The sequence below is a fragment of the Sander lucioperca genome, chromosome 9, assembly GCF_008315115.2.
Source record: "Sander lucioperca isolate FBNREF2018 chromosome 9, SLUC_FBN_1.2, whole genome shotgun sequence".
In the NCBI taxonomy this organism is placed as follows: domain Eukaryota; kingdom Metazoa; phylum Chordata; class Actinopteri; order Perciformes; family Percidae; genus Sander; species Sander lucioperca.
Window position 1 is genome coordinate 34307747 of NC_050181.1, and position 26180 is coordinate 34333926.

At 39.2% G+C, this 26180-nt stretch overlaps 1 protein-coding gene across 1 annotated transcript; it reads left to right on the top strand.

Moving 5' to 3' along the window:
• Positions 1 to 4981: 4981 nt before the first annotated feature.
• Positions 4982 to 20351, top strand: LOC116048828. The gene is made up of 22 exons (XM_031298087.2): positions 4982 to 4989; positions 5179 to 5235; positions 6615 to 6683; positions 6795 to 6851; positions 7273 to 7324; positions 8962 to 9027; positions 9280 to 9351; positions 9874 to 9939; positions 10945 to 11013; positions 11095 to 11160; positions 12052 to 12120; positions 12214 to 12279; positions 12375 to 12446; positions 12580 to 12642; positions 13831 to 13902; positions 14152 to 14214; positions 14519 to 14581; positions 15008 to 15079; positions 15296 to 15335; positions 15458 to 15509; positions 16148 to 16562; positions 19034 to 20351. The coding sequence occupies exons 1-22, from the start codon at positions 4982 to 4984 to the stop codon at positions 20282 to 20284; spliced, it is 2880 nt and encodes a 959-aa protein (XP_031153947.2). The 3' UTR covers positions 20285 to 20351.
• Positions 20352 to 26180: the final 5829 nt, after the last annotated feature.

The following is a 26180-nucleotide window of genomic DNA, read 5'->3' on the forward strand; positions in this document are numbered from 1 at the left end:
GGCTTTTTACAGTTTTTTACAATCACTTTGCTACTAATTTCAGAACCTTGACGTTATTTTTCAAAACTCAAAACGATCATCTCTTGTAACAGGCTGTCCAATGTTGAAAACATTGCATTGTGCATTCATATCTTCAAATAAATCTTGCACTTGCACAATCATTGGTTCAAAAAACTAATTTATTGTGAAATATCATTGAATCATTACTTTAGATCACCCACACACAAGCTACCGATAGTTTCACTGGGTCATCGTTCGTACAATCATTAAATATTGTAGTACAAAATAGGTGATACATGTTTCATTATGGTACTAGATGTAAATACATCCCTGTAAAAGTGCTGCAGTAGTAGAGAGAATACTACAGACACAGTGGAATCATTGAACAAAACCTGAAATGTATTGATGAAAAACAATACAGTACGATCACAACATAGGTTTATTTGAATCAAAGAAAAATAATTACCTACAAAATAGAAAAGAAAAGACAGTACTGTAAAACATCAAGCAGTGTTCCTCAACTTGCTTGTACTGTAAAAAGCAAAACAAAGAAGTGATTAGTGTATTTCTACATATTCATCAACTCTGTCTTGTGGATTTGGCCGCAGGTTCTCATCTACATTGCAATTAGCTAAACATCTTGGAAAAAACCTTTGGGCATGGCGAACAATGTGGTACAAGTATGTATGTATATGTATATATACAATGTATATATATATATATATATATATACAGTGCTGCTCATAAGTATTCATACCCATGGTCAAGTTGACTAAAAAGAGGAATAAAAAAATCATCTTTTGGAAATTGATCTTAATGCCTTAATTAAAAAAATGAGGAAAAATCCGACCTTTTAAGGACACCAATTTTTTTTGTGAATTAATAATGTATTGTAAATAAATAAATGTTCTTCCTTAAAATACATGGGCCATAATTATACATACCCCTATGTTAAATTCCCATAGAGGCAGGCAGATTTTTATTTTTCAAGGCCAGTTATTTCATGGATCCAGGATACTATGCATCCTGATAAAGTTCCCTTGGCCTTTGGAATTAAAATAGCCCCACATCATCACATAGCCTTCACCATTGGCATGGTTTTATTTCAGTTAGCCTAATAGCTGGTTTGATTTGCATTGATATGGATCTTATCTCAGTTAGCTATTAGGCTAACTGAAATAAAACCATGCCAATCTCTAGGTATGGTGAAGGATATGTGATGATGTGGGGCTATTTTAATTCCAAAGGCCAAGGGAACTTTATCAGGATGCATAGTATCCTGGATCCATGAAATAACTGGCCTTGAAAAATAAAAATCTGCCTGCCTCTATGGGAATTTAACATAGGGGTATGTATAATTAAGGCCCATGTACGAAATCCACGTAGGGAGGTTGGTCGGGGTGGTGGATGGGTCAAACAATACAAGACTTTCACCCGGGAGACCGGGGGATCGCGTCCCCAGCGGCCGCCTCCCGGCATGTGAGGTGTACTTTCTGAATAGATGGTTCCCCTTTCGTGCTGGCCACCACGGAAAAAATGAGATAAACGTGTTGTTGTACACGTATCAATAGATTAAATATAAAGTGACAATTACACAAACTGCTGTGTGCATGCATGCAGTGCAGTACTGTCAATACTGTAAATAGTCTCAAAGGTGGTACATGGGACCATAGAAACAGTGTCTGATAAACAGTAGTCCATTACAGTAAAGAATGGTTCTGAAATTAGTGCCAAAGTGATTGTAAAGAACTGTATGACCTCTCCAGCAAGGTTAGTGTTTATTTAGTCAATTAAGTACAAACATATATTATTATTATTATTATTTATTATACAAGTACTGTATAAACATATCAGAAAAAAATATATATAAATAAGAAATTAATATAGCTTACCTATAAAAAGTATATAAAAAATAAATACAAATGTGTGTAAATGTTTCAAAAACTGGCATGTCTCAGTCAATGTTGTAATTGATCAATGTAAGAGACTTTCACAATTATCAAACAGAAGAAAAAAGACATTAAGCATAAACATGTACAATGGGATAGACAAAATATACATACAAATGTACATTGTTTTAGAGATTATCTGCCCAGAAGATATAAAGCAGAATGTGTTTTTTTTAATTGCTTTTAATCACCGTTAAAAGCCGTTGTTTGCCTGATTTTTCCTTCCTCCTCAGAGTTATCTGATCCAGGACAAAGAGGAAAAAACTGCTAATGTCGCGGCCAAACAGGCTCCTGGCAGCAAACCGGTATGTGTGTGTGTGTGTGTGTGTGTGTGTGTGTGTGTGTGTGTGTGTGTGTGTGTGTGTGTGTGTGTGTGTGTGTGTGTGTGTGTGTGTGTGTGTGTGTGTGTGTGTGTGTGTGTGTGTGTGTGTGTGTGTGTGCACGTGCATGCGTGCGTCCGTTCAGGATGATCATATTGTGCTGAAGATAGTTGACTCTTCTCTAAGGCCAGCAGTGAGCTGAGCCCAGATCCCAGCACAGAGGAAACCGGCTCAGAAAAGGAACAGGAGAAGAATGCCGAACCTAAACAGGTGAGACATTAGTAGATTTGACTGCCTCTGTCATGTTAACAAGCCAGTTCTGCTCCTTTTTCCAGACAAACAAAATAATTATTCAGTCACTGTTTTGATATCTAAGTTATTCTTTTGAAAATCAGATTACACATCCTTTTAACACCCAGTACTGTAAATAACTCAGAAGCAGTGGTGTAGTCTATGTGATACGCAGGTATACGCAGTATACCCACTAAGAAATCTCCAGGATTTCCGTATACCCACTTAAAAATGTGCAATGATACGCAACAACATACTTTTGTGACAGAACTTTCACTTCAGATATTTGTATTCACAAATACAAGGTCGAGTAATGTGACAGCAAACTGAACTAACACCGCAGAACATGCAGAGAGACTTTTCTCATCTTTCATCTACCCGCTCCTCGCTGAGCGCAGTGCGTAGTGTGTGCGTAGCAACCGGGCCCAAATGCTCCGCCTACACTAATGCCAGTATCCTCCCTTCACCGCACATTTAAAATACAAATATAAGTAGCCTATTTTATTTCGTCCTCGTTGCTTTGGGGTCAACTTTTGTGATCCAGTCTTAGATCCCTGATGTGAAAGCCCCCTTACTGCTTTATATTCCATTATATTTTTGATATATTTTGATTGTCATCTGTGTTTTCCTTCTAAATAAAGGTATTCCCACCATAAATTGGTGCATAAAAGTGTACCAGAATGCAGGAAATTAGTCTTTGACGCTCAAAATAACCCTGGGGGAGGACACCCAGACCCCACACTTTGATATGCCCCCCCCCACTACACACACTACAATAATTAGACTACACCACTGCTCAGAATTACACACTGACTAGTAGATTGTCCTGCAAAAAGGCCCCTCATCGACCTGACCTTGGTCAAAATAAATCTCTCTAACCGAACACATGAACAATATTTCTGTCTGTTTCAGGAAAAAGGGGGAATATTCAGCGGGATGTTCAAGAAGTCTCTGAAACCAACAAAAGCTGCTCAAACTGACGAGGTGACGTAGCTGAACAAACAAAGTCTTATGCAACTTCATAAGGTCATATCAGTAGTATAATCCAGTGGCCTGATAATCATATTGAACCAGTTCATTTTTGTCTTTTAGGACCAACAGTCTCTACATGCTAACCTATCGGGCAATAATGATAATATGTCTGTTTTTAACTGCAGCATTATTGCCTTGGAAGTTCATTGGGTGGGGGCTGAATCTTATATTGCTTTGAACCCTCCCCTACACTGAGAAGAACAATGCAACACCCCAACTCAACCCCTATTTCAAGCCTAATGTGTTATGGAACAATCAGTTTTACAAATTACACAGACTGTAATTAGCAATTGCCAAAGTTGTGAAAAACATAAGAAATGGTGGTTTGTGTTTACCATTACCTTACTTTTTCCAGTTGGTCTCTATTTGTAAACCATGTGAACGAAACGGTGCACTCTTTAGAAATAATGTTTAATCCCTACTAACTATAAAGATCTAAGTCAACTGTTTCTCAAAACTGACTTTAAGCTTCTACTGGCTACTATAATGAAGAAACATGATATTTGTCCTCTGCATATGGTAACAGGCACTTTTATGGTCCTGGAAGCAGACAAAAGGCATTGTTTTTTTGTTTTCCAATAAATTTCGCATGAAAAATGACTTAAAATATAAATCTTCCTCAAGAAAAAACTAAAGAGTCTTGTTTGAGCTTCCAAAACAATCAGACTGCCCTTCCTTTAACAAAAACTAAAAAAGTACATCACTTTTCTGACCCCTACAATGTTTTAATTAAAATTTTCTAGCATTACATATTTCTCTCCTGTATCCCGCACAAATTCTCATTGAAACTATTTTAGTCAAAGCATTCTCATAAGGTAGCCAGTAACTCAAACAAAGGAAAGGCTTTGACAGTGAGTTTTTTTCTTTTTCTTCACGCAGCCGGAGAAAGGAGGCCTTTTCAGTGGAATATTAAAGAAATCTCCCAAACTGTCTGAGGCCCCCCGACTGGAGGAGGTAAAACATTTACACGCTTAAAGGTGCTCTAAGGGATGTCACGCGTTTTTTAGGCTACAACATTTTTTGTCACATACAGCAAACATCTCCTCACTATCCGCTAGCTGCCTGTCCCCTGAACACACTGTAAAAAATCTTGGTCTCTGTACACAGCCCAGGCTCCACAAACGGCAACAAAAACAAACTGCGCCAACCTTCACCACGAAACATAACAAACAGTGTTCCAGCCAATAACCGACAAGAAGGATTTGGGGGTGGGGGTTGGGGGTTGGGGGGGTTAGTGCGCGGAAGGGAGGGGGAGGGGATGGGATGAGGAGGAGGGAGGGGCAAGCTAGCCTCCGTTTAGTTTGACAATACTTCTAACATCAACAAGAAGTGACGTCACCCAACATCACTTAGAGCACCTTTAACTATCACTTTTAAAGCCTTGAATCTATGGACTGGTGAGTCTTCATCATCAAACAGATCCTTCCCACGCACCCACTGAAACTACACAAGTCACCACCAACATGAAAACAAGTGTGAGCTCAAATATCTGCAGCTCCATAGATGCAAGATGAGAAGGCTCAAAATTCTGAAATTCAACAGAATAAGTTGTCGGTTTGCTTTAACGTGTTTTCTGCTCTCTATAGGGGAAAGGTGGTTTGTTCAGTGGACTCCTCAGAAAGACTCCCCAAACAACTGGAGAGGTACAGCTTCTCAAACACAAGTGTAGCTTTCATGGAGGCACGCTGTAAACACTGGAAACACAAAAACAGCTGCTTTATTGTTGCATTAACCCGACTGTTGGAGTGGTTTTCATTCCATTTTAATTTTGCACACAAAACGGCACATCATGAGACCCAGTATGCTTCAATGTTTTGCGTGTGAACATAGCTAGAAGGGTTATTTTGAGAGAATGGAAACTTTTGTCTCTCTTTATTTGGAGGAGATTAGGTACTCCTCATCAAAATAAGAGTTTATTTGCAAAATGTTACGTGCAAACCTTTTCTCAATTACATTGTTTTGTGATCAAAATTAAATTTCAATTAATTGCACGGCCCTAACAGACATTGAAATAATCTTGCTGCTCTCTGTTTGTGATTCTTTTTTAATTCTTGCTTCAGGCGATTCTATCGGCGCAGAAAGATCTCTCAGCCAGCAATGACAGTCTCTCTGAAGCTGCTAACACAAAGGCCCGTTTGGTTGTAAAAACACTCTCTGTGATCAGTGGAAATCTGTCTATTATTCACCTTGTGACAGGCATGTTTATGTCTATTTTCTAACATTATAGACCAAAAGATTAATCGATGAATGGAGAACAGAATCGGCTGATTAATAAATTAGTAAAATAATCTTTATTTGCAGCCCTACTTGTGGCTCAAATCTAATGGCTCTGTATGTAACAGTGGTACATGTAATGCCCTTCATTCTATCATTTCCCCTTTTTATAACCAGGTAATACATCTCTTTTTTTCAAGAGAGACCTGGCGAAGACAGTAGCATTACAAACAGTGTTATAACAAATAATACAAACAACATGAACACACTAAAAGAACTATCAAACAACACAAAAATGAGTATGAGTTTCCAAAACCTTCACAACAAAGTAAAAACAATACATTCAGAAGCAAACACGTTGATGAATCTTATCTTATTACTGACTGTAATTTCACTTCAATGCATTTCTGGACTTTTATGTTTATTTCTTTACATCTCATTATTCTATTTTAATTGATTTTATTTTCCTTTTTATTGTGTTTTTAGATGTCATTCTAATCGATTTCTCATCTTTATGCAAACCATCATTACTATTAATAAAAATACCTTGTATTTCTTTTCTTTTTTACACATACATGCAGTGTACCTGGGTTATGTTTGGTTATGTAGAAAGATATGCATATATACATATATTATCCATGTATGTATATTTGTATTGTATACATTTCATTTCATTTCTTTTCTAAGGAGTTACCTGTCTTTCTGATTGTAGTTTCATGTGTTTTTTTAATTGATCCATATGTTCTATGTCTGGAAGAGGGAATGTAAATATGAGAATAAATTAATAACCATGTCATCTGTGTTTCAGGAGAAAGGAGGTGCGTCCAGCGGATTATTCCAGAAGCCGTCCAGACGTGCAGACGGTCCTACAGAAGAAGTAAGAAGTCTGTTTTCAGTCCTCCCTTTGCATTAGCTGTAACAGATCACTGTTAGTGATGAAACCTCAAAGCTCTGTAGTGTGTAACAGATTGTTTGTATCTTTTCTCAGGAAACACAGTCACATGGCGATGAGCTCTCAGGCAGCAGTGATGCTCTTAACACCAAGGTGAGTTTTTTTATGCATCATTTAGAGACGGTCCTAAATCGTTTTAAAGTGCTCATATTATGCTCATTTCCAGGTTCATAATGGTATTTAGAGGTTATATCAGAATAGGTTTACATGGTTTAATTTTCAAAAAACACCATCATTTTGTTGTACTGCACATTGCTGCAGCTCCTCTTTTCACCCTGTGTGTTGAGCTCTCTGTTTTAGCTACAGAGTGAGACATCTCACGTCTGTTCCATCTTTGTTGGGAGTCGCACATGCTCAGTAGCTAGGTAAGGACTACTAGCCAGTCAGAAGCAGAGTATGAGGGCGTGCCACGCTAGCAGCTAGGCGAGCATTATAATGTGTGTATGAGCACTTTAAAGAAATAGCACTCATTTGTCTGAAAGTATGTTTTCGTAAAATAAGGAGGAATATTTAGTGGAGTATTCAAGAAAACTCCCAAACCTGCAGAAGCTGCTCAACGTGAGGAGGTAAAAGCATCATTTGTCCACCCGTTTCAACTGTTTTAACGCAATCCAACTCTTTAACTTCAGATTCATATTTTCAACATTTGAGGGATGCTTGGAAGCCTTTTAATGATAATGTTTAAATTGTCCAGCCTCATTATCCATTTGGCTACCAGGATATCTGAAACTCTTTGACAGATTCAAATTTGGTGGAATATTGGGGATAATAATGAGGAATTAGTTGTTGGTGCAGATTCAGTGTTACTTTTAAGAGAGTTCTTGACATAGTACATATTTGAATGTTTTTACTATTTTCACATGGAAATCTGGCAAATGTATCCCATGACTGTCGATTATGTGTATGCTAATGCAAAACCATGCTTAGATCTTCATGAAAGTGTTTTCTATCACTCCTTCCTAATGATAACAAGTAACACCTTCTGATACAAACTGTGATTCATTATAATTAACAGTATACAGTAAAGTTTTTACCAGGAATATGTTGTAAAATGGTAAATTACCAGTGACCTTTGTATCATTTATTTTAAAGCAGCCATATTATGCTCATTTTCAGGTTCATAATTGTATTTTAAGGTTGTACCAGAATAGGTTTACATGGTTTAATTTTCAAAAAACACCATATTTTTGTTGTACTGCACCGCTCTCTCTCACTGCTGCAGATCCTCTTTTCAGCTGGTCTCTGTTTTAGCTACAGAGTGAGACCTCTTTTCTTCTTCTTCTTCTGTACTATCTTTGATTGCACTTGCACATGTGCAGTAGCTCAGATGTAGATCATGTCAGCTAGCTAGCTCCATAGACAGTAAAAGAAAGGCTGTTTCTACAACTTCGGTCAGTTACAAGGCAGGATTAGCTGGGAGACTTCTAAATGAGGGCGCACATGTAAGTAGTTCTTTTGTAGATTATGGTTAACTTGTGTGTGTTGTAGCAGTGCTTTGCTATTGAGAACGAGGTAGCATGCTAGCGTTAGCATGCTAGCGTTAGCATTAGCGTTAGCATGCTAACGCTACGAGCTAATGGTTGCGGTTAGCCTGCTCGTTTCGGCTTGTGACGTCACAAGCCGTGCCGATTTTGAACAGCTCACCCAGAGACTGAAGGCAGGACACATTCAGTAACCGTATCTCACTCTAAACAGCATGGATGGATTTTTTTCAAAGTTTGTATGTGTGTGGAAGCACCAGAAACACAACATAACGCTCCAAATCCCAGAAAAAGTGATTTTTTCATAATATGGGCACTTTAAATTAAATGTTCATTTAGTATTCTCAGATAACATTTGTTTGCTACCACTGCTTTTGAAAACCCTTTTTCAGATCGCGTCTCCTGACAGTGATCTCTCAACCACCACCGAGAATTTACCTGAGAACAAACAGATTAAAATACTTCAAATCAAATATGATTGATGCCTTTTCGACAAAACAACATTTAGATTTGTACTAAATACTCTTTTACTTGTATATTTCATCAGGAGAAAGGTTGAGGGCTGTTCAGCAGACTCCTCAAAAAGACTCCCAAAGCATCGGGAGAAAGCACAGAGTCACCGGTGAATCAGTGTTTCCTGGATGAGCAATGAGTTTCTGAACCCGCGACACAATTTCACCTGTTTAAAAAAAAAAAAAAAAACATCAAATTGTGTGTTTCAGGAACGAGAAGCTCCGAAAGAGCAGTCGGTCAGCAATGACAGCCTGTCTGAGAATAACACCACGAAGGTGAGCAGAATAATGCAACAACAGCTTGTCGATGAAATGCCTTCTGAGGGAGTGTTCACTGACACCAATTTATGTTTTAGGAGAAAACTATTTTTAGCAACATTTTTAAGAAGCCACAGAAACCAGCAGTGGGCGCTGCAGCAGACAAGGTGCTGTGATTTGATTCATTTGATTAATTTAGTCATTAAATGTCCTTTTTGCAGAGGATGGAGTAGATATTTATCTTGTTACTGTTTTCTGGGTTGAATTCAGGAGCTGGAGGTGAACAGAGAAAAATGGTTATCTGGGAGCTGTGAGAATCTGTCTGACACCACGGTCCCAAAGGTACTTCAGATTTTCTAAAATAACTCTAACCTCTTTCTGTTTCACTGTGGAACTGAAACCAGATCTCAGACAGATTCCATAGGGCCACATATTAAATCAGTGCTAAAAGTGGAGATTTGAAAATATGTTTAAGTTTTCAACCAAGCCGCCCCACTGTAACCGTAGTTTTAAAAACTTCTTAACATACATTAAAAAATAATTGCCAGTGGTTTAGGCCTGGTGGGGGGCAACTTCACCAGGCATGCAATACACTGGGGGAAACCCTGCTGCATGTAATCAAATAATCTTTGTTAGTAGTGTTTTTAGTAACAAAGTGCTTCACACAACACACCAAAATAATAATAATAATAATAATTAATTAATGAATTAATGTTATAAATGAATTTGGCCCAGATTTATTTAATACCACGGAAATTCATAAAACCAGTGTTTGCAAAGTCTGATTCACTGTGATCCTGGAAGCAGGTGTAGCTTTTGACTTTTGATTCTGTTTCATTTTTCTTTCTGTGATCTGCGTTACAGGAGAAACAAGGTGGCCTGGCGGGCATCTTTAAAAGATCAGCCAGTATTGACAACCTGTTTGATGAGGCGAGTGTCCATCCCGTGCAAACGCTCACAGCAGCATCCTCCCCGCTAAGGACACATCATTGTTACACATGACAACAACGTTACGTTGACAAAAATAAAGGTTCAAGACGCTAACTGATACAAAAAATGTATGGTGTGCTGAAATGAAACCAGTGGTGGAATGTAACTCAGTACATTTACTCAAGTAAAATGTTGAGTTAATTGTACTTATTTCCATTTTCTGTTGCTTTCTACTTCTACTCCACTACATTTCAGAGGGAAATATTTCACTTTTTACTCCACTACATTAATCTGACAGCTGTAGGCACTTTTCAGGTCAGGATTTTACATGGAAAGCACATGATCAGTTTAAAAATGATTATGCATTCTTATAAATCAAACAACATCTACAACAGTGTATCGAGTACTTAAAAGTACAACTGACAGCATAATCAATCTGACTGGGATCATTTTGCAATGCATATTTCTTACTTTTGATACTTGCAAGTAAAGTAAGTCAGAGTTTTGAAGTTAGATTTTGATTGCAGGACTCAACAGAGTACTTTTACACTAGTTAAAGATTTAGATTCAAATATCTCAATACTTCTTCCACCACTGCTGAAAGGTAGAATATAAATTGACTGTATGCTCTGAAACATGATTGTAAACATGTAAAGTGCAGTTTTAGGCATCTGGCTAAACCATGAACACCCACCTGTTCAGTGTTCAGTCTTTACGCCTCCTTTAGCACTCTTCACAAGCCAATCCAGAGAAGATTACTAGCCAAAATGTCCAAAATGAAATTGTAGTGTCCGATTGAAACACTTTTTATCTTTAGAATAAAAAACTTTGCACTGATTTGCATTTTCACTCATCAGGAGCAGTGGTGGAATATAACTAAGTACATTTACTCAAGTACTGTACTTAAGTACAAATGTTGAGGTACTTTTTGAGGTATTTTTACAGTATGGTATTAGTACTTTTACTTAAGTAAAGGATCTGAATCCTTCTTCCACCACTGATCAGGAGAAAGGCGGGCTGTTCAGCGGACTAAAGAAAACACCCAAAGCGTCCAGAGACGAGACAGTTGCAGAGGTGAGTCTGTCACTAGTTACACTGTCTGTGGTGACTGTTATTGTACTTATTTATAAAACCGTCCATTTCTCTTTTTTGCAGGACAAAGATGACCAGAAGGAGCTGTCAGCAAGTGATGACAGTCTGTTTGACAACAGCAACACCAAGGTACTGGGAGGAGAAATGTTGGTTTTTGAACCAAAAAAAGAACATCAGCACTATAAAATAGAAACAAATGCAACATGCAGCTTCTCATGTACATTTAAAAACAAAAATTAATATTTTAAACTCGAGTAGTTTACATTTATTTATTTTTGATTCAACCTACGCCTAAAGTCCTTGCAAGTCCTGCATTGGAAATGTTACTTAAAGTATTAAAAGTAAAAGTACTCAATGCAGAAAATCCCATTTTAGAAACTGGAAACGATCCAAACAGTTACGTGTTTAATAGTCTAATCATTTCAGCTGGACTCGTAGGCCGTTATATTGTTGGCTAGTTTCATTTATAATAAAACATAGTTTTTTATAATCTACATGTGTTTCGTGTGCAGAAATCTTAATTTGTAAAGTTACTAGTAACTAAAGATGTCAGATTAATGTAGTGGAGTAAAAAGTACAATATTCAGAGTATTTATTGGAAGAATAAACCCCTTGAGATGAATTATCTCATTTTCTAGAGGGTCCTTAAGACAAATAAACAGAAAAAAAACAAAACACAAAATACATACACACATACACCCAGCACTCCCAAGACTAACTACTCCAACATCAACTGACTCCCCACATATACAATACTAAAAATAAGAATAAATAATAAAAAAATATTTACAATTAAATACACAATAAGTGTAGGAAAATAATATTTCTCTAAAATGTAGCAGAGTAGAAGTAGAAAGTGGCATGAAAGAAAAGACTCAAGTAAACTACAAGTACCTCAACATTTGTACTTGAGTAAATGTACTTAGTTACATTCCACCACTGACTTTAATGTTTACTATGACACATCACAGATACGCCTGATGTAGTTTTCACTTACACAGACTGTGTCTGTGTTTTCAGGAGAAAAGTATTTTCAGTGGCATGTTTAAGAAGACTCATAAACCAGCAGATGGGACTACAACAGATGAGGTACATTAATGGCCCGTTTACATAAAGTTCACATTATATCACACCATTTCTCATTTCTCTGTTGGAGTTTTATTTTCTGTTTTCTGTGTTTAGGAATCAAACGAGGATAAGAAGTTATCTGTCAGCTGGGAAAATCTGTTAGAAGCAAACACATACAAGGTACAAATGTTGTCCGACAATCACAATCTTCTTTGTTCTGCTGTTGGTACAGTAATCATTTTAATATTAACGTGTGAATGTTTCTTATGTTTCAGGAGAAGACTGGAGGACTGGCAGGGATCTTCAAGAGGTCTTACAAACCAGCTCCGCGCTCGATCGCTAATGAGGTGACCAAATCCACTCTTTTTATTTTTTCCGATGGTGATGTGTGTGGTTACCCGCTGTTTAGTAGTCTGTAAAAGCTCTTGTAAAATTACCTTCAACAAGTTTAAACCAACCAGATCGCTTTCTGTTTTCCAGGATCCTCTCAGTGACACATTGGAGTTGTCCGCCAGCTGCGGCAGCCTCGCAGAAACTGCCGAGGTGAGAGCTACTCCAAGTCTGTGGATGTACTCGGCAACTTGCTGAGCAACTCTAAGAGTACTTTCATGAACATATTTTTGGTCAGCAAACATCTGAATACTTTTTAAGATGATGATCCCACTCAGAAACGCAATGCCACAAAGCCAAAAACATCAAATCTAGAGAAAGAAAGGCTCTACACACCAACGTCCAATGACATATTTAAGCTTTCTTCTTTAATGTGGACTATTTAACAAAAGGGAATCCCAGAGCAATGTTGTCAGCACAGAAAGGCATGAAATGTATTTTTACATACACTCGTATAGAATCAGTAGTAGATGGAACAATAGCAGTAACAGTTATCATTGTGGTAGTAGTCGTGCATAGCCAGACCTTTCTCCACAGCGCTGTGTCAGTGCTGGAGTATGGTCTGACTACACCGGCTTCTTATACTGGGATATGGAGGAAAAAAAACACTGGGTTCTTTCTTGAATTCTTTGGATCAATTACAATTGTCCTGGGCGGCGCTAAGCCCCGGATGCAGCAACGGTGCCCTTCATAGCAAATCATAGCAGAGATAGAGGAAGGCACGCGCCAGATGTCAGGCTTTATCCCAGCACTGTACATCCGCTAAGCCAGATAAGTAGAGTTAATCAGGAATACAGTTTTGATTTAGATACATTTCCAATCTGTACATTTCAGATTGAGCCAATGAAGCCAAAACTAGATCTGGGCAATATGGAAAAACTCAAATATCATGATATTTTTGACCAAATACATCAATGGCGATATTGTAGGGTTGACTATTGGTATTTCACAAAATATTTACACAATAAGAGTTTTGATAAATAATCACCAATATTGTGGATCTAATGACTAAGTGGGTAAAGGCAAATAATAAAACAGCTAGAACAGTCTGGTAAGTTCAGAAAATGACATCACTTTACTGTAATGCAGCCTTTAAAACCAGGAAAAGACAACACTTGTGTCATATTGCGATATTACGATATCCAAAATTTAAGACGATATCTAGCCTCATACTTATATATCGATGCCGATAGAATATCGATATATTGCCCAGCCCTACAAAAAACTATTTAAAATGCTAACAATATGTATGAACACAAAGAGTTAGCATTGCGAGACGATCCACTCCTGGATAATGTGTCTGTGCAGCTGTTCAGCATTTATCTCTGTCTTCTTTTGCAGGAAAGCGAGGACATGGAGGCACCGGAAGGAGGCGGGCTGAGACGCAGGAGAACCATCAGCAAGAAAAGACGAGTGAGTTGTTGTTCGCTTTAAAGAAACATCCATAGACATGACGGAGAGTCGCAGGAGCAAGAACCAAAGTGTATTTCAACAGCTGTACCACTCGGTGGCTTATCTTAATACAGTTTACAACACTTCAACGGTGACAGGAGCTGAACTTTGTGACCATTCTTCTCTTGCTTCTCCAGTTTGAGCTCTTAATTTTGATGTTAAAGTACTTTTCTCTTTGACGACCTCGTCTTCTCTTGTTTTGTTTCTCAGGTTGTGTCATTCCGAGTCAAGAAAACTCTTCCCAAAATACAGAAGCTTGATCTACCTTCACAGGTATGTACTCATCTCCTCTAGTTGTTCCACAGTTACAACTCACTTTTCTGTTTTGCACCCTGCTCCTGCTCTTTAACTATGTTACCACAGAGAGATCTAAAACTTGGTACACATATGGATGTTAACACTGAGAAATAAAGTCTTAAGGATCAGTCCAAGAGGTTATAAGAAGTTGTGCTGGGTAATTTCTTTTGTTCTATCTCTAAACATGCTCCGTCCTCCTTTTAAATTCGTTTACTGGTTTTATTAATAATGTGTTAAAGTTCTTTTTAATGACAGGAATTGTTGTTTTCTTCCTCCACAGAGTTCAGACAAGATGCCTCTTATTGAGGAGGCTGTAGAGCTGCAGGAGCTGAACCGAGCACAGGTTAGTATAAGGATATTATAAAGTAGATATACGGAAGAAAAAAAAAGTTGATTAGGGTTCCCAAATGTCTAATCCAAAGAATCCAACCAAGCATCTATTTTTGTGAACGGTAGCCAGTTCATCATGCTGCTTTGAAATCAACTGAAAAAGGAAATTCAGTCTTTGGTTGACAAAATTAAATCTGGTACATGAATACATTAATTTACTCTAAATAAAACTGGAACAAGAGTGTCTGAAGATTCAGAAACACACACGCCGATTGTAACCTTTCAAACTAAAGACAAGAGCCAGATGTTGGGGTTTTTCACCAGTGGGAGAAAGACTTAACAGACATACAGAGAGAATGGTAGTGACCGCAGTTTCAGATACCAACCCATTAAAGTGAATATTGTGTCACAGAGTTGTGATGTTGCGTTTGTTTTCCAGGAGAGCACAGTAGAGGTCCAGACTTTGGAGATGGCAGCTTACCCTACTGAAGACAACCCTCTGGAATCTGAGGTCGGTTTGTTTGGGCCACTTTCACACACGCTGTGGTTCATTTGTTCCTTTGGTAGTACACAGAGAACGTTAAAAGTTCAATGCATCTCAGTTTTAAATGCTTCTGAAAAACCCTGTACTCACATGCTGATATGCATACAGTACATGTTTCCATTCCAAAGGCTTTCGATAAAAAATATACAATACATCTATATTGATAAATGTCTCTGTTTTCAGGAAAATGATGATTTGATGGAGTGGTGGAACACAGTCAAAGGTCAGTATGATTGTCCATCCACACACACACACACACACACAAAAAGAATGTTTCTTTTAATGTAAAAGAAATTAGCATTAACAACCAGTATTAATTGTTTTAATTCTGCTGCCGGTTTCCAGGATGGGCAGAATGGAACGAGACATCTAATTTCCACGAAGATGATGGGCAAATGTAAGCGTAGTTTCTTAATTTTACTAATTTTTCATTCAAATTTAGCCACAAGATGTTATTTTGGCACTCTATTTCTATTTCCTTATCCAGGATGTCCATCAGATCTATAGCAGGCCCCCTCACTTAAACCAGGAAGCTCGACTCATAATATGCAACAGTCAATTTTAGCAAAAACCTTTTTAAACTGACCTAAATTATCTAACCTATTTAAGTTACTCCATCCAACAATTTTCTGCTGCTTATCCAGGTCCAGCTTCTGGTAATATCATGAATTATATTATCAGTAATTATTGTTATAAACTGCGGAGAAGCACTGAAAATGAATGTGATTTGATAATAAATAATTCTAGGCCAAATCGTGCCTACTGGTTTTCCATCATACGTTCATCTTTTAAGCCAATATGATCGTGAAATAGCCAGGTATTAAATTGCATTGTGTGTGATATTAAAAAAAACTTAAAAAGAATATTTTAAAAATATTTTAAAAGTCCATGTTTTGCCTTGTCCACCTGCAGATTTCACTTGGGACACATGCACGTTGGAAATTGCTATTTCTTAGGCCTACAAGCATGTAACTTTAAATTTACCAAATACACCATCTGGTTTCAAGCCTTCACAGCTCTCGTGTGTCTCTGCAGGTCGATGGAGCAGGCAGCTGACCGTGTCTACATGGCAGCCCGTCTCTTTGTGCGTCTTTTCAACAAGCGGGGGGCGTCCTTACAGCGTGGCATCCTGGAGCTTTTGGCTCTGGCCGATGCTGCCGATGATTTCCACAAAAAGACGGTGAAAGCTGCTGTGGGTGGAGGGGTGGCCAGTGTTGCTGGCAGCCTGACAACAATCACGGGGCTCATTCTGGCGCCTTTCACCTTTGGCGCCTCTATTATTGTCACGGCGGTGGGGATCAGTGTGGCGACGGCGGGCAGCATCACCTCAGCAACAGCCAACATCACAGATACAGTTCACTCTAACATGGACCGTAAGAAGCTGGAGAAGATGATCCAGGGCTACCAGGAGGAGATCAGCGACATCAGGGAGTGTTTGGAGTTTGTGCAGGTGAGGAAATGTTTGAGTTTGTACTTAAATAATAAGACACAACGTGCCCAACTCACAATTAACCAGCACAACCTGCAACCAGCACAACAAATACATCCCAACAGGGGGAGCCAGAGCCTTTCCAGACACAGTCTCACATGTAGGATACTAAACTAAAAAATAGTATTTAGGCCTGTAACACTTATTACATAATTGTCTAATTGACAATTGTTTTTACATAATCACGGTTTCTTGTTTACCCGCATTAATTGCTAACATTAATTTAGGTTAGTGTTAGTTGTTGGCACTTGACCCTATACACGTTCATAGCAACAAAAATGACAACGGGGGAAAATATTTAGAAAATATGTTTTATGATAATAAAGAGGCATTTACTTCATAGGCTGTGTATTTGTGTTATTACATTATCTCGGTCACATGACAGTGATATATAACCAAAAGGTGTATCCAGGAATTTATTAAAAACTTGAATTTGTTTAAAAAAGTAATATATAAATAAATATTTTTTAATTTGACTGAAAGAGACAATTATATTGTTAGTCGCAATTATTTCTGAGACAATTAATTGTACAGCAAAATGTTGAATTGTTACAGCTCTAATTGTATTCACTTCATAACAAACAAGCAAATGAAATGTCCTCATTCATCCCGTAAGGAATGAGAAAAATAGGACGTGTATCCAGTACGCCTCCCTTTGGAGAAGGATTCTGTCCCTCTCTCTCTCCGTGCCATCTTCAGTGTCTCAGTGACCCTGTAGTGTAGTTTCACTTGGCCTCATCAGTTTCTTAGCACTTACTTCAGCAGGAGAAGAGCTTGGTTAACTTTACAGGAAGATAGTTAAAGGAGAACTCCGGGCAATTTTTACGTTAATCCTGATCGCTATAAGTATGTGAGTACTGTCGATAGCAAAAAAAACGAGCCGAATCGATGCTAGCTAACTGGAGCTGCTGCAGCTAATGCCGAGAGCTCCCACTTAGCTAAAACGGCAGTTTTGGGGGCATATCATAAAGAGTGTCTTTGTGCCTCTTAACAGACACAAAATGCAATTAAAATGTCTGTGCAACATGAACAGGGCCCTTACATGACAACAAGATGCGTTTTCAACTCAGACATTGTTTAAATTCACCTACCCTGTTAGCTGCTAGCTGCCGTCTGGGATGAGTGAGTGTGTTCAGCCAGGCTTCGGTAATAATCATCAAGCAGCAGTTCCCTGTGTATTTGTAGCATAAATATCCATTTTGTGTACGATCCATCTGGCGTTGGTGAATAGTAGTCTCTGCAGTGGCGAACTGTGTGTTAGTTGCCTTAGCCAGGCTAGCAGGGCCGACCGGCATCCTTCTAATTCCTCCTCGCCTGCCGCGGCCGACAACAATCCACGGGCGCCCGCTGGTCTGGTGGATGTCCTCCAGAGGACAGTTCATGCTTTCGCGGCGAAATTATTGCGGCGAAAATTTTTTATTTCCCCCTCAAAAATAGGTAATTCAGCACTGTAGCGGTTATGATCATATCAGTGACTATGTAACTACATGGAAACGAGACAAATGATGCCTGGTTCTTGTAAAGTAACAGCGTTACAGAAGGCTAGCTGTAGTCTTGCGCTGAAGTCCCGTGGGATTTCAGTTGTAGCAGGAAAAGGTAAACAGCAGTGTGCAGATGGAAGCGTGGTGTGAGAAGAGTGAAGAGTGGAGGTGTTCACAAGGGAAGACGCCTGGAGTAACCTATGGAGCTAGAGCTAGCCTTCAGTAACACTATTACTGTACAAGAAACAGACATCAAGCAGCTGATACCAGTATGGAAATGATACTTGCCTCTGCCCCTACATGCGGGAATAGAGATACACTGACAGAGCATGGCAACAGCATGTCGTGTTGCAGTGTCTTGGCTTGGCTTTCCGGGATCTCAAGTCACACTATTTCCCAGAAATTCTCAATAAAATCTGGTCCCTTCTTAGAAAAATGACTTGTGATATAATCTGACCTAAATTACCATTGATAGTAATGGAATAGATCAGCTTTGCACCTGCAAGGGTTTATTCTATGTCAAAATGATTCTGTATGGTTGGCAGTGTTTTTTTCACCTTTATATTTAAAAGGGTCAGAATATTAAAATGTAGATTATTTTATCCTCGGTTTGTTTTTTAAATTTAAAAACTTAATTGATGGAAAAAGACATAGATAGATATAATAGCAGGAAGTCATAAAATTACTGGAAAATGTTCAACCTGCGTGTATCAACGCCTTATATATTACCAACGTGTTATGTAATAAAACGTTAAAATGTAATGAATTGCAGTGCAAGTCAGGCTACGGCATAGGGTCTGTGTCTACGTGAAGCTATGCGTACCTCCCGCGTAGATTTAACGCAAAACCATAAATCAGAACTTAGTAGTACCTCTACAAATGTATTTATTAATAAAATATATCTCCTTTCTGACTGCTACCCTACTTTCTTTGTCTCTGTGGCTCTTGTAGGCAGGTATGGACACCCTGCAGGAGTGGGACTTTGAGAAATACTCAAAGAGCGTCGCCAAAAAGGCTCTGAACCACAACCTCCGGCATGTGATGAAGGAGGGCGGCATGGCTGGAAAAGCCCTGTTGATCAACACAAACCAACTGGTCAGCACTGTGCAGGTTTTAGGCGCTGCAGGCGGTGTTGCCAAAGCCGCCCAGGCCATCAGCATCACCACAGGGGTGATGTCAGCGCTCTTCCTGGCTCTGGATATTTTCTTCCTCGCCAAAGACTCCCACCAGCTCCGCAAGGGCGCCAAGACCAAGTTCGCCACCAAGATCAGGGAGGTATGCAAAGAACTCCAGGATGGGCTCCTGGAGCTGAACAAGGTGAAGACGCAGCTGCAGAAGACCATGGATGGCATCGAGGTGGAGGAGGTGGAGGTGGAGGAGGAGGTGGAGGTGGAGGTGGAGGTGGAGGTGGAGGAGGAAGTCGACGACGATCCCAGGAAGCTGACTGAGCTGGAGCAGGAACTGGACCTACTGGAGGAGCAACTGGACAGGAAGGTTGAGGAGGAGCAGAAGAGTAAAGATATGGGGAAGGAACATTTGAAAAGTAAGAAGAAAAAGAAGGAGAAGAGCGTGAAGGAAAAAGAAGAGCCAGAGGAAAAGAAGGACCAAGAGGAGATGGCAGATAAGGATGCTAAGGCAGAGGGAAAGAAGAAAAGTAAGAAGGGAAAAGGTGAGGGAGAAAGCAAGATTTCTGAAGAGGAAAAGGAGCAGAACAATGAGACTGTCAAAGCAGCCAAAGAGGATGTTTTAAAAGAACAATCTCAGATAGGAAAGAAGGACAAAGAAACTGAGAACCGCAAGCAAGACCAGGCAAAAGAAGACAATTGTACAAATAAAAAGACAGACGAGAAGGAGAAAGAGAAAAAGAAAACTGGAAAAGAACCATGTCAGGAAACGGCGACGGGAAGAGAGGATTGGGAAAGAGAGCGGCGGAGCAGCAGGGAGGAACCTGACTTAAAGAGTCACCGCAGGGGAAGAACAGCTCGGCATGATGACCACAGGGAGAGGGGAGGGGAGGAACAGGAGAGTAGGAGCGAGAGGAGGAAGTTTGAGAGAGCAGGGGGTGAGGAGGAGGAGGAGAGATGGAAGAGGAAAGAGTATAAGGCGAGGAGAGGAAGTGACAGAGGCAGAGAGCAAGAACATGGCTACCGAGGATCTGTACCTGGCTCCATGGCGCTGCTGGAAGATGGTCTGTATATTTAATTTTAAGTAAGTTATTTGTGGCACTTTTATTTTTTGGGGCATTTTAGGCCTTTATTTGTCTATATAAACTTCCGGGATTGTTCAGGTGCTGCCAGAAATTCCGCCAGATGTCTTTCATTGTTCCTCAGATCTCTGCAGGGTAAATCCAGACTAGCTAGACTATCTGTCCAATCTGAGTTCCCAACTCACATACACATGTTCCACCAAGACAAGTTCCTTCTTCCTGAAGCTATTTTGCAGAGGCGCCGTTGCTCCGTGCGATGGTTAGCACCGCCCAAGATGATAGTGATTGGTTTAAAGAAATGCCAATAAACCAGAGCACGTTTTTCTCCCATCCCAGAATGCTGTGTGGACTAGCCAGACCCTCCTCCGCAGTGCTGTGGAGGAAGGTCTGGCAATGCAAGACTAGGCCTTTATTTGACAGGACAGCTTAGAGAGAGTGGAATGACATGTAGCAAAGGGCCGCAGGTCGGAACCAAACCCGTGACCACTGCGTCGAGGACTGAGCACCTTTATATGGGTGCGCGCTCCACTAGGTGAGCTACCCAGTATATAGCCTGAGTCTTGATAGCCAGCATAGTCATCAATAAAATAGAACTACTGAGCAAGGTGCATGGGCAGCAGCAGCTCGCCTACACAGGGAAACACAGGAAAAGTGCATATCAGCCTTACAAAGTCAACATAATATAATGTGCAACAACCATCGTCAACATCAACATCAACATCCATTATGTCACCAACCCCTTTGTCAACGTCTCATCCTCAACACAAAGTCAACAGACTAGAATATAAACAACCAAACAAGAAATAAAGTAGTTTAAACAATCGGACCTGAGAGGAAATGATGTAAATAGAGTGTAGAGGCTGCTAGTACTTTGTTTATGACTCCTTTATTGATGTTGTGATAAACCTAACACTTTCAAATATATACTTAAAACCTTAACTTGTGTTACAGAAACATGTATTTCTACATGGTAGTTCTGGTGTTTCAGGGTAAAACTACACTTTTTTTAAGACTTTCTTTTAGACATACTGTGTGTGCATTGTGTTTTTATTTCACTGAAAAGAGCATTATGAGTGTGCAGTTGTTATATTTCATATAGAAATTACTGCAACGTAGGAAAGCTTTTTGCACACCTCTTTTGTCGGGCAGGTGCGTAGGATGTGACCAAAAGTAGCAGATCAGGAGCTTAGAAGGAGTCACGCACACCATTACAGAGCAATAATTTATTTAGAAAATACAATGTTTCGGTCTTAGACCTTCATCAGGTAAAAATATATATATAAATATATAAAGTACTAAAACTTGCCCTGGGAACTGTACCTGAATGAATATTAATTACCCTATATGTAATTCAATCATCTCATTTTTGTTTTTCTTCACATCACCCGTTACAGACATTTTTCACTCAGTGCACTTCAGGCGTTGCCTTCTTTGTGTCAAGTTTAATGTATTTTATATCACGTCTTGGTGTTTCTGGAATATTGTGCAATGGTTCACTTTGTTTATATTCATCACTGGTGTCTTGGGGTGTCTTGGGTAAATATTATTTTCCATGGCACTGGTTTCTTATTGAACAAATAAATTATAAGCGTTATTAAATCCTGATGCTATTTTGCTTTTTAATCTTGAATGACACCTTTTTTTCTTTTCTGCCATTCACTCGACCCTATAAAGAAGTAATTTGCGTCTGGAATGGATGACAAATTTAAACCAACCATTTCAACTTTTAATTACTTAGGTATTGCTGCTTACTAGAGTAAAGGGTCTAAATACTCTCTGAAAAGACATATTTAAAAGAAGAAGTAGTCATTTTAAAATGTGCACATACTGTATTGTACAGGATGAAGTATAAATGTATGGAGCCCATTTTACAAATCATAAGGCTTTCAAAAATGTAAGAATAGAGAACTAAAGTAATAACTCAATAATGGACATAACCTTGTGTCTCCCCCGGCTGTTATTCTACTTGATTAGTTTAAAGTGCTGGAGGAGCTGCTGGGGTTTATTGGAGTCACCAAAAGAAAGTAAGCTGTCAATCAAACAAAACTTGCTCAACAACACCTGTGTGGGTTTACAATCATGGCTGTGTGAGCTTCACTGCCAACATAAATCATATCATCATGCAGTTTGGGAGGCGTGTTCAGGGCTTCTCATTAAGTTTCGTTTCCCACAAAAACTCCCCATTAAGTTTCGTTTCCCACAAAAACTCCCCATTAAGTTATGTTTCCCACAAAAAGGTCCCTGATTCTTGATACTAATCTTAACAAAACAACTATGAAATTAAAATAAAAAATAGAATAGTCCTGAAGGTCAGAGATGTCGTTGTTGGTCATGTTTATTTTTTGTTTTAAAACTATTACATGTTCATATAAATAAAGTAAATTTAAAATCCAAAGAAAAGAACAGAAGCATGAAAAAGAACAAGATAAACATTTACTGTGTTCAAGTTCTGGCTCTATTTGACAAAGGTGGTGCTAATACAATCTTATCTACTTCTTCTATAATCTTTTCCTATTGTTTCTTTTTACAAAGTGACATTAGTACTACAAACAACATGGCCCACCAGCTACAGGGTTTTATGACACACAGAATGTGTATTAATATAGATACAGTATATAACAGTGTGTACATAGCTCTTACAGTGTGGGAGTGTTTAATAGAAAGTTTCAACTTTATTTACATGACTAACTGCACGCTCAAATTTAATCAGATTCGATCAGATTATGTAATATCTCAGGGAAATGAAAAGAATCGAGGGAGAGAGCAGCTTGGGAAATTTTCTGTCTGCTCGCGAGTCTCGGTGTAGTTTGAGTATAGAACGAGGAAGATGTGCAGCAGCTCATGTTGTGCCATCTGCTCTACAACTGGCTATGCTGCATTGCATAAACTGTTTATATATTCATTTGAACATTTTCATAGATAAATTGTTTGCATTTCCATATTTAGTGAGATATCCCTAAAGAAAAGTATTTTTAGACACTTTGACCTGCATGTCATCCTTCATGATTTATGTGTCAAATCATGCGTAATCTTTTGTAGATTGTAATGACTTATTACTATTAACTAATGATGACTGACTGTTACACTACTTGGAATGTTGAGTTCTTGTACTTTACTTGAGTATTTCCATTTTATGCTACTTTATACCAGAGATGTTCACAAGTCATTTTTTGGAAGTCCAAGTCGAGGCTCAAGTCTTTGAGCTCGAGTCCAAGTCAAGTCTCAAGTCTTTGAGGGGCAGGTTCAAGTCAAGTCTCAAGTCTTTTGCCATGAGTCCAAGCCAAGTCTCAAGTCTCTGGTCATCTGATCTGTCCCTAACACTGTATTGTTAAATCTTATGAATTCAAAGCATGTCCTGTAGCTACCATCCATACAGTACAGTATCAAAATCAGCTGTAGGAGAACTTTATGGGGTCTATTTAACACATCCCTCTAGCCCTCGGACCTGGTGAAATATTAACCCAAGTCTGTCACATCATACAACTATAAAGATACAATGTGCCTGTTCCCAGCATTAGCACAACACTTTGCGATGGTTAGCTTGTTACCTGTGGTGATTTAAGCTAAATGTAATGTCTCTTTCACTAAAAAAAAAATGTCTAATGTCGAAGTGGAAATCAAGAGAATAGTGGCAACACCACACCAGTTATAGAACAACACGCATCTCAATGTCAGTCCAAATTACGCACAATAAGCAGTTTGAACTCACTGATGTAATACCATTTATTTCCTAAGTGTTAGTAGGCTCAGTGAAACTGAGTCCAGCGTGAGGAAGACCCGACTCAGAGGAGGAGAGGTTAGTGAGGCCAGCGTCTCCACGCCAGGTGACAGTGTGCACGGATCCGCTGCGCCACGCATGGATTAAATAATGAAATAGTAAATAGGACTACAGCAACAGAAATATGTGCAGAATTAAGACAGTCAAGACGGCCCAGTGTTTGGTGGACCGGATACACCTTGTTCACTTAATAGCCTACACATCATCCACGGGATCAATTACGCATCACATGAGTTTGCCCAGCCGACACAGCGTTTGTTCCTGGGGAGATGGATCCGTGCGTCCCGCCTCCTGTGCGCCATGGATGTCTGAGCCTCCGCAATTACTAACTATAAAGATACAATGTGCCTGTTCCCAGCATTAGCACAACACTTTGCGATGGTTAGCTTGTTACCTGTGACCAGGGTTCGAATTATGATTTCATCTTTTGGGGGTCTCTTTAAAAAAAAAAAAAAAAAAGTAGTCTATGAGCAGCAAATTTTGAGCATTAAGCATTTCATTTCCTGCATTCTGGTAAATTTGTATGCACCTATTTACCTTTTTCTGAATCAATGTATGCTGGAAATATCTTTATGTAAAGGGAAACATAGATTACAATCCAAATATAAAAACATAATGGAATATATTACAATATGGCTCTCAGGCATTCTGTATTGCTATTTATTCTCCTGTAGATCGTCTTTTCTAATTATATCTGAATCACACATAATAGACATAGCCTATAATTTACTCTTCCTTCCTCTTTTGCGTCTTTTGTTGAGGAAGTAACCTCCTTAAATGTGCATATGACAATTATTCACCTCAATGATACGTGAATTCATTTTAATGGATTAATAAAGCCCTGGACTGTAATATTTCAGATGTGTTACTGCTCATGTTCAAAACTTTGTGCACATTCAAAATATATCCCATCTGTGCTCTCTGAGGTTTGGAGGAGTCGTGATATTTTGAGAAAAATAAAGTGATAATAGGCTATTACAAGAATAAAGTCACTATATTTCAGAAAAGAACTACCTGCACCATAGTCTCCTGTGCATTATGTGATTGCTCTGCTGATGCAGTAGATCTCAGACCTCCTGACAGACTCAGAGCCCCGTTTGAGACTCTGGTCTCTGAATGAGACAAAGTAAGGGGGAGTGGCTGTAGGCTACGCTGCTCTACATCGAAGGTGGAAAGCCAAAACTACGGCAGAATTACACAGAACACAAACGCAACACATCTGCCCCAGCATGTCGACAGCAGAGCGCGTCCATTATAAACCTGAAGCTGTACAGACTACGGACGGAAGGCGCGCTGCTCATCTCTATTTTTACAGCGAGAGTGGACACTAAGCGACGCACAGGTCTGCTTCAGAGCTCCGAGTGTTTGGGAAAAGTCCTTTATTTGTGATTTAAATAATGGCGCTGATGATTTTTAGAGACCCCCACAGGTGTATGATTTTACTGCTTTCATGGGAGCTCAGCTCCCATTGGCTCCCACGTAATTCGAACCCTGCTTGTAACGATATATGCTAAATGTAACGTCTCTTTCACATTAGCGTGTGAGTGACTATTTGGATGCGTTTGGAGATGCCTGATGAAGTTTGACATTGTTGATCCAGCATCATTTATCTTGGTGCCACACACCTTGCATGTAGCTGTTGGCTTACTGCCACTGTTTACGAAGTTATTGAAAGCAAAACTAATGACAACAGGCACAACTCCGGGAGGACTTGGTGTCGCCATCATCAATATATTTTTTTATGTGAGTGCGCGCACATAAGGAATAACGCATGCATTACGTTGCACATTATGGCAAAGGGCAGGGGACATGAGACTCGTCATACGTTTCCCCAACGTATATGTGCCAATAAAAGAAAATAGAAATACATGAATACATTTAGATTTAAAAAGCAATAATTGCATGAAAACAGGTTGTTGACGAGTCTCGAAGCTCGAGTATGAAGTCTTTTGGGTCGAGTCGCAAGTCAAGTCTGAAGTCAGCTGTTTGTGCGACTTGAGTGCGACTCGAGTCCGAGTCTCAGACTCGAGTCCCCATCTCTGCTTTATACTTCCACTCTACTACATTTTGTAAGCCAATATTGTACTTTTTACTTCTCTACATTTGTTTCCCAT